Source organism: Impatiens glandulifera, chromosome 2 (assembly GCF_907164915.1).
Source record: "Impatiens glandulifera chromosome 2, dImpGla2.1, whole genome shotgun sequence".
NCBI lineage: Eukaryota > Viridiplantae > Streptophyta > Magnoliopsida > Ericales > Balsaminaceae > Impatiens > Impatiens glandulifera.
Window position 1 is genome coordinate 3,758,821 of NC_061863.1, and position 11,992 is coordinate 3,770,812.

Below are 11,992 nucleotides of genomic sequence, written 5' to 3' on the forward strand. Positions count from 1 at the left end.
AACTGATTGAATTGTTTTGGGGTGTACTCCTTGCCATTATCAGACCTTAAGGCCTGAATCTTGCAGCCACTTTGAACTTCTATCCACTATTTGAATCTCAAAAACACACCAGCAACTTCAGACTCTCCAGGTTGCTGGCTTGAAAGGAAGTCTTGATTGCTTCCCTAATTGACAAGCATTGCATTCTGGCAAGTTAGCTTCTAATTGAGGCAACCCCTTTACAAACTCTTTCTTCTGCAAATTCAGTACTGCATTATGATGGAAATGGCCCAGCCTTTTATGCTAAATCTCAGCTTGAGATATTGTAGGTGAATAGGCTGATTGCTCCTCCTTTAGTGGATCTAATCGTATTGTATCCTATATTTTCAAAATTTTCCGTATCCGTATCGTATTTTATACGATTCATGTATCCGTATCCGTGCGATATAGATTCCGGGTAATCACTCTGGCAATTATGTATTAGATGAAGAGTCGATTTCTTCTACAAAAAAGTGTATAACATGGGAATGAGGCAGATAAAATTTAAGAGAATAGCTGATGTTGTCGAGGCATTAATTGACGCATTTCTTAGCTCAGGTGGTGAAGAAGTTGCCTTGTTGTTTCTAAATTGGTTCGAGATTGAGGCTGATATAATCCCTACACAACAAGGCAGATTCTAGTCTCTCGGGATGGATGGGTAGCAGCCTTATGTAAGGTGTAGGGATTAGTCCAATGGTAATGTTTCCAATACATCACTTAAATAAAGTACTAATTTCACATTTCTCCCTGCGACGTTTTGATGATGTTTGCGGGTTGTTGTGGACTACAAAAGGTCGCCTTCCTTTGAGCAATGGTGTTTTGTGGAAGTGCATGTCAATAGAATATGAACATGTAACGTTATTTCAGGATATATAATAATAAAAATAACATTAACAAAAGATTCACTGACCTTGATTTATAATATTCATTGTATGTTAAACCAACACCAGTGTCAATAATAACTAATAAGATAAACATGAATATCTTATTTGAAAGAGGAAAGCATCTTGATATATCTTAATATTAATCTTCAGTCCTTATCCTTATATATTTGTTTTCTTTTTGTATCCCAAACAAAATGGTTACATGTATAATCAGTGTTGTTTACCTAGAAAAGGCTTCCAAGCAGCTATTGGAGTTTCGTCTAGAATAAGGGCAAGGGCAAGTGCAAGTGCAGGTTAGTTGATTGTTTATAGTCAGCCGTTAGTTTGTTTGTATCGAGTATTTCTTTTCCCATTTTCTATTCCTTTTGTTAATGGGTGAAATGCTTTATACTATATGGGTGTAGATTTTGCTAGAAAAAGGCCAAAAAGAATATTGGCCCCAAGCCCAAGAGGACCTGCTCCTAAGGGATTTATGTCTAAATCGCCTGTAGGGACTAGTAGTAGCCATGGAAGGGAGCAACGGAATAATGGAGAAGAAGAAGAAGGTCCAACTACTTCCTCCTCAATTCCCACTGAGACAGACCATTACAAGCAGTCTACAATCGAACCAAGTCAAGGAAGACAGTAGATTTGAGGAGGAGGAGGATGTATCATCAGAAAAGAACCCCAATGTCACTGTTCAACGAGGAACAGGAGGTGTTAGTAATGAGGATAATCAGATAGAGTCAGAAGAAGAAGAAGAAGAGAGTTGATAACGTCAACACTGATGAATCAAAAGGATTAGTTACAATTGCTAAGAGTGAAGTGGAGGACACAATTGATGAAACATGTTTGGAAGAGAATTATCTAAGAAATCAAAATGGTAAGAAGCAAGTATCTAGTGCTGAAACTGAGGCGTCTGAACCAGAATCAGCCAAACAGAACGAGATTTTAGAAAGTAGGGAAAAAGAGGACTCTCTTAGTCTGAAAATGGATATGGAAGCTAGCATGCGCGAGGAGTTGCTCGCCAGACTTGCTAATGAGAATTTTTCTAGAGGTAACAAAATGTTTAATTTACCATCCTGAGGTAGTGAGACCCGGGCAAGACGTTGAGGTATTCCTTAATAGGAGCCTTACCATTCTACAAAATGAACCTGAAATTATGATGATAATGGGAGCATTTAATGATTGGCACCCATTGCGAAGGTGGTTTAAGATACATATGTATATATCTTGTTCCAGATGTTACAATTGTAATGTTATACTGTTTCAGATAGCTAGCTAGCTGCTTTCACATGACTGATTATTGGGTTATATATTCATTTACTGTGCATGTGAATATTTGGTATGGTAACATCAAATTTTATGCAATAATCCAAGTATAATATATTTCCTCTCTCTATGAAACATGATTTCAGTCCTAAAAATAAAATCCATGCAACCTGGATGAATATTATAAACATATTTATTATAAGATGATCCATTTTGCTGCAGGTTGGAGGTCTTGGGGATGTTGTCACTAGTCTTTCTCGGGCTGTTCAAGATTTAAATCACAATGTTGACATAATCCTTCCCAAGTATGATTGTCTGAAATACAACCAGGTAAGACAGTTCTCATATTGTAGTTTCTTTCATTTGATGAAAACAGCTGAAACTTGGGATCAGATCATATATATACTAATACCATTCATCAATCATAGCAACTCTAATTGATACATTGTATGTACTCTTGGAACTTCTTGAGAGGATAACTCTGGTATATGCTAATGTTTCTTCCCGAGAGTTTAATACCTTAAATAAGAACATGAGCCAATAGATACTCCATCCACCCAAAACAAAACCAGCAATAACATTTTGACGTGATGCTGTTTTATCATTCACCATTTGAATTGTGTGGTAATCTATTCATTTGAGATTGGTGAAGAACATGGAGTTTCACAAAAGCTATTCTTGGGGGGGCACAGGTTTGGTTTGGGAAGGTGGAGGAACTTAATGTCTACTTTTTGGAACCTCAGAATGGGTATGCATTTTCTTTCTACATTCACTATTATTAAGTTAATGGTTTTCCCCCCTTAACCAATACCTTCTTTTTTTTATCTATCTTTTATATAAGTCCTGAAAGACGGGCTATTATAATTGAAATGGTTTATAACTTAAGCCTTTGAATGGTTTGCAACCTGAGATTGTTTACATAATGAATTTTTAAATGATTCATCTTTGAAGGTTATTTTGGAAAGGGTGCATATGTGGTTCCAGTAATGATGCGGAAAGGTTTGGTTTCTTTTGTCATGCCGCTCTGGAGTTTCTCCTCCAAAGTAGATTTCATCCTGTGAGTGTCAAAACTTTTTATAATGACCAGATAGATGTTATTCTTTTTGGTTGTTTCCTGACAGTAATTATCTATTTTTTTTGTGTTGGGTTGGGTTTGTTTTGTCGTGGCACTGGAAGAAACATGATTTTTACCCAACTTCATAATCTTCGGGGTTTTTTGCCCATTTTACAGGATATAATTCACTGCCATGACTGGTCTAGTGCTCTTGTTGCTTGGTTGTTTAAGGACCAATATATGCACTATGGTCCATAATCTTGAATTTGGTCAGCAATTCATAGGGGAAGCGATGACGTACTCTGACAAGGCTACAACAGTTAGTTTGAAGTCTCTCCACTAAAATATTGAAAAAATGATGGAAATGTTGTATGTATTCATAATGCTGAATGGTTATGATTTCTGCAGGTGTCTCCTACATATTCAAAGGAGGTTGCTGGGTCTCGCGTAGTTGCTCCTCATCCCCATAAGTTTCATGGTATACTGAATGGTATTGATCTTGACATATGGGATCCATATAACGACATGTTCCTTCCAGTAATTCACTTTTTTTCATTTGTTTTTTGCTCTTCCTGCAAGATGGTGGAACTGAAAAGTCAAAAAAAAACAATTTAAATGCTAATGTATGACTACTAGACTCTACACTATTATTTCAGAACTAGCACTGTTTTGTAGGTACCTTACACTTCAGAGAATGTGGTTGAAGGGAAAATGGCTGCCAAGCATGCCTTGCAGCAAAGACTAGGTCTTAAAACAGCTGATGTACCGGTTGTGGGAATTATCACTCACTTGACCCATCAGAAGGGAATCCACCTCATAAAGCATGCGATTTGGCGTACTCTTGAAAGACATGGACAGGTTGGACTGCTTTCCTCTCTTGTAGTACTTAAAGATACTAGTTAAGAGAGAAGTGCAAATTTCATGTTGCTTGACTTGAAGTGAAGAGTTTAAATAAATAATATTTGGCAGGTCGTCTTGCTGGGTTCTGCTCCAGATCCCAAAATTCAGAATGAGTATCATTCCAATTACTAAAAGACACAGGAAAAAAGGCTTGAGAAAATTTCAACAAATGTTCATAATCTATATTTACTTAAATTCAAAAAAAGATCCAATCTGGAAGAAATTTTAAGAAATGGACATACATATGATTATAATTAAGATTACATACAATACGTTAATATGAAAATAAAAATTCTGATTGAGATAATTAAGATTTAATACAGTTTATAATCTTTGTTTTATATTTGATTGCTATTAATAAGGTTCTTTAGAATCGTTTAATTCTCATCTTTTAATCATGACTAGAGTTTGTGTAGTTTTGATTCTTGACCTTCCCACTTTTGAGACATTGTAAATAATTCTTAGTCTACTTTGGTTTAATCAATATTTTCAATTTTTTTTCTAATTGGATAGTCCATCATAAAAATTAATATGGATAAAGACCTATATTTTTAAGCCTCAGTCTATTAGCCGTCTTGATCCATGATTCCATGTCTCTCAACCATCACCGACGATCTCTAACATAACTCATTGGATTCCGATCAAAATTCACGAAAAATTTCAAATATTTGTCTTAGCATAACAATGCAAAAGGAGAAGAAACGCCATCTCCATCAATATTTGATGACAATAATAAATTTTAAACTCCCACAGTTTTTCTTTTTGCATAAATTGTGACAATAGTAAAATAATGTCATAAATCCCTTTTGCTTAAATTTATCAAAATCAGTCGTGAATGACACTCTAATAACAAAATAAAATAAAATATTGTAAACATCTTAAACTCTCATAGTTTTTCCTAACAAAGTTAAATTGGGATAATATTGAACAAAATGTAGGCATGTTGAACATTCAAATTAGGGCTAATAAACCTAATTGGAAAGGTACAATTAATTAGTTTAGTAAGAGGTAAGGGTAGGTTATGTGAGTTCTTTAAGGGATAGGCATGGTTGACAAAGGGTTCATAAATTAAAATATTATCTAGTTTAAGTGAATAACTAATTAGCTTCAGAATATCAATACCATTTTCCAATGACAATATCGATATAATTTATTTATTTTTTTTTTTAATTTTTTTTTTTTAGTTACTTCGTTTTGAGTATGGTAAACAGGCCTATTAAAAATATTATAGATTTGTTTTTAGCTGCAGCACTACTAGTCATATTATTATTATTATTATTATTATTATTATTATTATTATTATTATTATATATAATATGATGTTTAATTTTCAAAGTGTCTGAATTGTCGGATCGAGAGATGTGGTTAATTTGGATATATGTGTGAGACTAAATGAATATTTGGGTCGAATTGTGGGTTGACCCGTCCATAAACTTAAAACGGTTAAAAAAAATTAAAAATGCTATATATATGTTTCGAACTCGCAACCTAACAAAAACAAGTACAACAATTTAACTAACTAGACTAAGAACACTTTATATTTAAAATTTCACACCAAATTTGATGAACATATGACGTTTTAACAATATAAGTTCAACTTTTTAACTAACTAATATATATGATGCTTAATTTTCAAAGTGTCCGAATTGTAGGGTCAAAACTGTGATTTATTTGAATATATATGTAAGAATAAATTCAAAATGCTATCATATTTTTACCGCAATTTTTTCTTCGGTCTTCAAAATGTATGGACTACATGTTACTTTCATAAAAATGACAAAAATTCTCTTATGCACTTATTTTATTAATAATTTTTTTATTTATTTTCTTAAACTCACCTTAATTTTTTTTTTAAATCCACCTAGATCTGATGCTTAGATTAATCCCTAATTAAGAATAGAGCTAAAGTGTTCACTCAAATATCTTAAATTGAAACCGTACAAAATCAACAATTATTTCAAATTAGTGTTTAACCTTTTTTAAATGTTATTTTAATTATATATATATATATATATATAATTAAAATAAAATAAAGTAAGATGTGATAGGCTGATAACATAGAACCAATAATATTGCTTGCCACTGCTTATTATGCTTTTCTTTTCCTCCAAAAGAATTGGACTAAATCCTTTGATCATCCCACTATTAACGAATCGTTTTTAAAGCAAACAACCCCTATAAAATGTTCCAATGTGCGTGCCTAATCATGCAAACTATTTTATGAATCATAATTAGCCCTCAAACTATCTTTCTTTTCTTATTAACCCCAAACTTTAACTTTATATAATAAACCCATCTTTTACTATTGAAATATAACTCCATTATTTTTCTTCATTAATTAATGTATACCATTTTATTTTTATAAATTGTTCTCAAATTAGTTGTTATCGTGTAAGAATTTTAGTTAAGATATCAAAGTTTCATCCGTAACTTATTAAAAATAACTTAAATTAATGGTGGGTTATATTTTTTACTAAAATCGTATTCAATTGAAATGGAGGGTATAACTTTGTAACTTGTTCTAGGTTTCTAAATTATATTTTATACATCTCCATAAAATATTTAAAAAAAAAAAAATTGTTAGCTCTTACACGTTTTTAAAAAAAGTCATTTTTTTCAACTAGTTGCAATTTTGAATCGAATTTTCTAACTAATTTTAACATTTTTAATCATTTGGATTTTTTCTATAACATTAGTGAATTTAGGGAATATAATGTGACATTTTCTTTTGTAACAAAGTTATTAATTAATGTTTAATATTTTATTAATTAAGAAAAACATGAATCTCTTTTTTCTTTTCTTTTGTTTGTTTAAAAAGGTTAGAGTTGGAATATTTGATAATACTTTTCAAAGTTTAAACTATATGATAAAAAATGATCTAGATCGAACCCTAAACTGAGCAGGCTCGGGTTAAACCTAGCAAACCCATACTTATATTGCAGTTAAATAGTCTAAATTAAAAAAAAAAAAAACTAAATTATATTTTTCTCCTTCTTTCTCTTTTGTTATTTTTTTCTTTCTTCTTCCTTTTTCTGACACTCCCACTTTTCATTTTTATTTCAATCAACATTCAAAAGAACAAAATTTATTTTTTGGTCTAGTCAGCCCAAACCCTAGATAATAAAGGAAGGAAAAATTAACAAATACAAAGTGACTATTTTCAATGACTATATCAAAAGAGAGACAAAGAAGAGTTATATTAGTAAAATCAACTCATTTCATTCCCATATATACTTAATTCTATCATAAATATAATCCGCCACCACCCACATGATGTTATTTATTATTGTCACAAAATAATACAAAGTTGTTATTATCTAATAAATATAAAACTCTTACATATATATATATATAGTAGTGAAAGATAAGAAGATTTAGGTGAAAATCTTGGTGAAAGATGATTTAACTAGGTTTCCATATTTATTACTAGCATTAGAATTCCCCAACCAATGCTGCATGTGAACACCAATGGAGTCCAAATACATGTCACTTCTTCCATGAAACCCTAATATTTTACCATCTGTTGTAACTGAGCTAAAGAAAGTTCCCTTCTCTTCCCCATATGGACCCATCTTCCTTCTACTTGTGGTAAATGTCAATGACTTAATCACCATTCTCCCCCTTTCTTCACCATAGTATCCACTTATGCTTCTCAAAACCTCATTTGGATATTCCAATTTCATCTACAAAATAAAATGATCGATGGTTTGATGGGCTTACCCTAGAAACGATCTGTCATGTATAATTATGTTAGGTTTATTAGGAAATAGTTATGTTTTTTCTTACCCGAATTGTATTTGCTCCGAGGTTATCAGCTTCGTTGCCTCCGTGTTTGACAGACCAAACAGATTGCCCGTTTCGATCATACTCGATTTGTATAGAACAAATGGATTCTTTTCTTGTCAAATGAATTTGTTTGATGCCTGTGAATACACCATCATCCCATTGTCTTCCACCATCACCTCCCCATGGTCCTGTCCCATCTATAGCTGGTTCTTGCACCACCACCACCTTTTTTTTTAACTATGTCAATTAAAGTTTATAAAATAGTAAATAACAAAACAAATTAAATGAAATAGTCATGTGCTATTGTAACATGTTTGATTAATTAGAAGAAAAAACATGAAAAGAAAAATGAATTCGTTTAATAAGTACAACTAATACCTCGTCAACCGACCCTCGTCGTGGTATTTCAAATTTGTTAGTTTTCCTAGGACTTTGAGGCTCCTCTTTAGCAACTATTTTATTTACTTGGGGAAGGATTTTCGCATTTGGAGGGCGTATTGGCACGATAACTTTTCCTTCCATAACATGAACGCCAATGGCATCGAGAAACCACCCTTTACGACCATAGAAACCGACAATCTTCCCTTCTCTTATGTTTGTAGAAAACGACTCCCCTTGTTCATCACCATAAGGGCCGTACCTCGCCTTTGTAGTATGGAACGTGAGGGACTTGATAATCGTCGGACCCATAACCATTGTAGGTCCATGGAAACCGGTAATGTGTGTCAAGACTTCATAAGGGTAATCAAATGTTATCTACGACCAAAACAAGTAACGATCAAAGGCCGACTAAAAAAATCACAAAAAAAAAATCTAATCATGACTTGTCAAAGATTAAAAAAATTTAAAAACCATGAAAACCTTGTCCGATTTGTACCCTCCGTTGCCACCGTTTTTTCCTCCCCATGTAGCTTCACCGTTCTTGTCATACAAAACTCTTAAGTACACAATCCCCATGTTTCGAGACAAGGTAATTTGTCGAATGCCCGTGTAGATCCCATCGTCGAAAGTTGTCCCCCCGGCTCCACCCCATGTTCCGTGTGACACGGCTCCTTTGACCGTTGTCGAGGGAATTCTCTCGAGAGTATTCGCATTATAAACAACGGTTTGATTATGAGACTTCTAAAATAGTTCATAAACGAGGTTAATGATAATCAACAAGTTAACTAACTAAGTACGCAAACTAATTATGAATGTATAATCACCTGGTTCATCTTTGACTCCGAAATGTAATTCGAAGATTCGCCATTCATGAGGTTATTCTTCTGCCTAAAAGCGAGAATGACATCGTATCCATTTTCAAGAGCTTGAACCATCGAGTACCCTTGAGATTGTGCCGAAGTGGATGAAGGATATTTCGAAATAGAATTGATAGGCTCTAAATAAGCTCCAATTGCATCAACATACCAACCGGCTCTTCCATGAAAACCAACAATCTTGCCTCCATTCATTGGAAAAGTGAAATATGTTCCTTCCTCATTAGTACCATATGGTCCATATGTTCTTATATTGCTTTCAAAAGATAAAGACCTAATGAATACAGGTCCCCTTTCATTTAAAGATCCATGATGTCCATGGATTGAAGTAAGATATTCTTGCGGGTAATCCAACTTGACCTATAAAGTATCGAAAATAAGTACTAGCATCGACCATGCATACGTCGAAATCAAAAGATCTATACACTACATTATAAAATTTGGCATAAATACTCACAATGTCCGTCTTAGGCCCTGCACGACCACCGTGCTTATCTGACCACAAGAGTGTCCCGTTTTTATCGTATTCAACTTGAATCGTGTAAATTCCAACTCCGTAAGATATCATGAGTTTTGTGATCCCGGTCCACACCCCATCGTCCCATGACGAACCACCTTGACCTCCCCATGGTCCAACCAATATGGGTTTTCTCTTGTCGAAACTTGTCATGCTTTGGCGGCCCTAATTTAGTTGTAGGTTAGGTTAGGTCCTCGAATAACTCGGTGTGTGTCCATAGAACATGAATAATGGGGTATTTAAATGGGAGAAATGATCAAAATATTGTGAGAAAAGAAAGAAAAGCAAGAGAATTGGATTCTTTCACCACCATGAGAAAGTGCAAAATGTCACTTAAAGATTTCATTCCATGTGATGAGTGAACAATCAATCGACATCTTTACACTTACTTTTGCCAGAGTTAGAATGTTCCTATTTAACAAACCTACGGTCGATATTATGAGTCCGAACATCAATTTGATGCATGTTTGATTCCGCTCCCATAGATTAACGGACAAAAATCATTTTCAATTTGAGGATATTTAAAGTTTAAATTTTATTTTAATCATTAATTATAAATGTACTAACATACTAGAGTAGTTCGAACAGGAAGAGTTTATCTATTGGCCGGATTAAAAGCTTTAGTTTCAAATTCTTACAAAGACTGGGATGTCAATTATAAACAATAATGTGGTTTTCGATCTGAATTATCATGTTTGACCGGGATGATATTTGTGTTCCCGCTCCGACTTCACTCTGACTATGTCCCAAATACTAATAAACAGAGACGGACCCAGGATTCAGAGGTGGGATAAGCTTACAAAGATTTTAAGGTGGACTTAAATAAATAACGAGAAAATTTTTGAATAAAACAAATAAATAAAGGTAAGTTTTACCATTTTTTTAATAATAATATAAACAAAATAGTAAATTATAATGAAATTTTTTATAAAAAAAATTAATGGGTAATGTCAAAATTTTACCGAAAAAAAAACATTTTGGATGAGCTTCAGCCCACCTAAGCCCTACATAGATCCGTCTTAATAAATAATATCGCTGATAAATTTGTTTTTTCTTCATATTTTATAATAGTTTTAAATTTTATCTTTTTATAATATTATAAAATTTTAATATAATCAAGAGGTGGATATTCTCACCTTAAGTTCATGGGTTTGAGCAGTCAGACAACAAATTTTGCGTATACTTAAATGATTAAGTGTGTTTGCGGGCTAAATATTTAATCGTTGTCACGTTATTTTCTCAAAAAAAAATTATTCAATATATATAATATTAAATTTTTTGTTTATATAATTTTATCAAAAAAAAATGTTTAATAAAAGATGTAATATTTTTTAAAATTAAAGATATTTTGATTGGTGAAAGTATGAACTAAAAGATTATAAATAATTTCAATATTAGTGAAGGTATATCTTAATATATATATGTACACTAATCACAAATCTATTTACACATTACTAATATTTGATATACAAATAATAATTAGTTATAAATAAAGAAAATTAAGATTTAAATTAGTATTATTAGTTTTAAATAAATATTGAAAGATTTGATTCCTAATTAGATTGTAGATTATGATTTGATTCCTATTTAAACTAATATTACAAATAACTATGTACCATTCATTTAATAAAGTTTGTTGGTTTTATTCTCTTCTTACTATACACGTTTCCATTGTCTATTGATGGTGACCCGGTAACCACTAACATTGTCATTGTCACAAAAAAAAAATTTGTTTGTTAAAAGAGATTTAAATTCTCATGTAATTTAAAATGCAATTTAATTTACTTTTGTATTATTCTAGTTTCAAACCAATGGATGATATTTTTTCTATTTTGAAATTTATGTACTATATAGGTGGTTTCATGCCTAGAAAGTGAATTATATATTTAATAAAATATAGTAGTTTAAGTTAAAATAGATATATAGGATTGAAATGTGTTGAGTTAAAAATAATCATCTATATCTAGGGGTGTAAATGGACAGCAATTCAAATTCGGTTTAATAAAAAGTTCGTTCTTTAGTGTTAGCGAGTCGATTTCGAGCTCGTTTAAAAACTTGAAAATTTAAACGAGTGAATCTAGAGCTTTTAGATATTCGGCTTGTTAGATTGCGAACATGTTCATTTAGAGTTTCGTTAATGGACTCGCGAATATGTTCGTTTAGAGACTCGTTAAAAAAAATGTTCTCGTTAGAAGAAATTTAAATTCTTATGTAATTTAAAATGAGTATAACTTTTTTATGCACAATTTAATATACTTTTGCATTATTCTAGTTTCAAACCAATGGATGATATTTTTCTATTTAAATTTATGTACTATAGTGGTTT

At 32.2% G+C, this 11,992-nt stretch overlaps 1 protein-coding gene and 1 pseudogene across 2 annotated transcripts; one reads left to right on the top strand and one right to left on the bottom strand.

The window, feature by feature from the left end:
* Positions 1 to 500: 500 nt before the first annotated feature.
* On the top strand, positions 501 to 4,239 carry LOC124924167 (annotated as a pseudogene).
* Positions 4,240 to 7,403: 3,164 nt separating this feature from the next.
* Positions 7,404 to 9,866, bottom strand: LOC124927917 (jacalin-related lectin 3). 2 transcript variants are annotated; one of them, XM_047468424.1, is made up of 6 exons: positions 9,607 to 9,866; positions 9,099 to 9,509; positions 8,755 to 9,012; positions 8,272 to 8,649; positions 7,894 to 8,130; positions 7,404 to 7,790 (listed from the first exon to the last, which is right to left on the bottom strand). In XM_047468424.1, the coding sequence occupies exons 1-6, from the start codon at positions 9,817 to 9,819 to the stop codon at positions 7,482 to 7,484; spliced, it is 1,806 nt and encodes a 601-aa protein (XP_047324380.1). In that variant the 5' UTR covers positions 9,820 to 9,866; the 3' UTR covers positions 7,404 to 7,481. The 2 variants fall into 2 exon arrangements, with proteins under 2 accessions (XP_047324380.1, XP_047324379.1); XM_047468423.1 differs by having other exon boundaries at positions 7,405 to 7,790; positions 8,755 to 9,015.
* Positions 9,867 to 11,992: the final 2,126 nt, after the last annotated feature.

Coding starts and splice junctions, on each gene's coding strand:
- LOC124927917 (XM_047468423.1), bottom strand. CDS start 9,819: ATGACAAGTTTCGACAAGAGAAAACCCATATTGGTTGGACCATGGGGA. Junction 8,650..8,754: donor GAGGGTACAAATCGGACAAG/GTTTTCATGGTT, acceptor TTTTGGTCGTAG/ATAACATTTGATTACCCTTA. Junction 7,791..7,893: donor TCGGAGCAAATACAATTCGG/GTAAGAAAAAAC, acceptor TTTATTTTGTAG/ATGAAATTGGAATATCCAAA.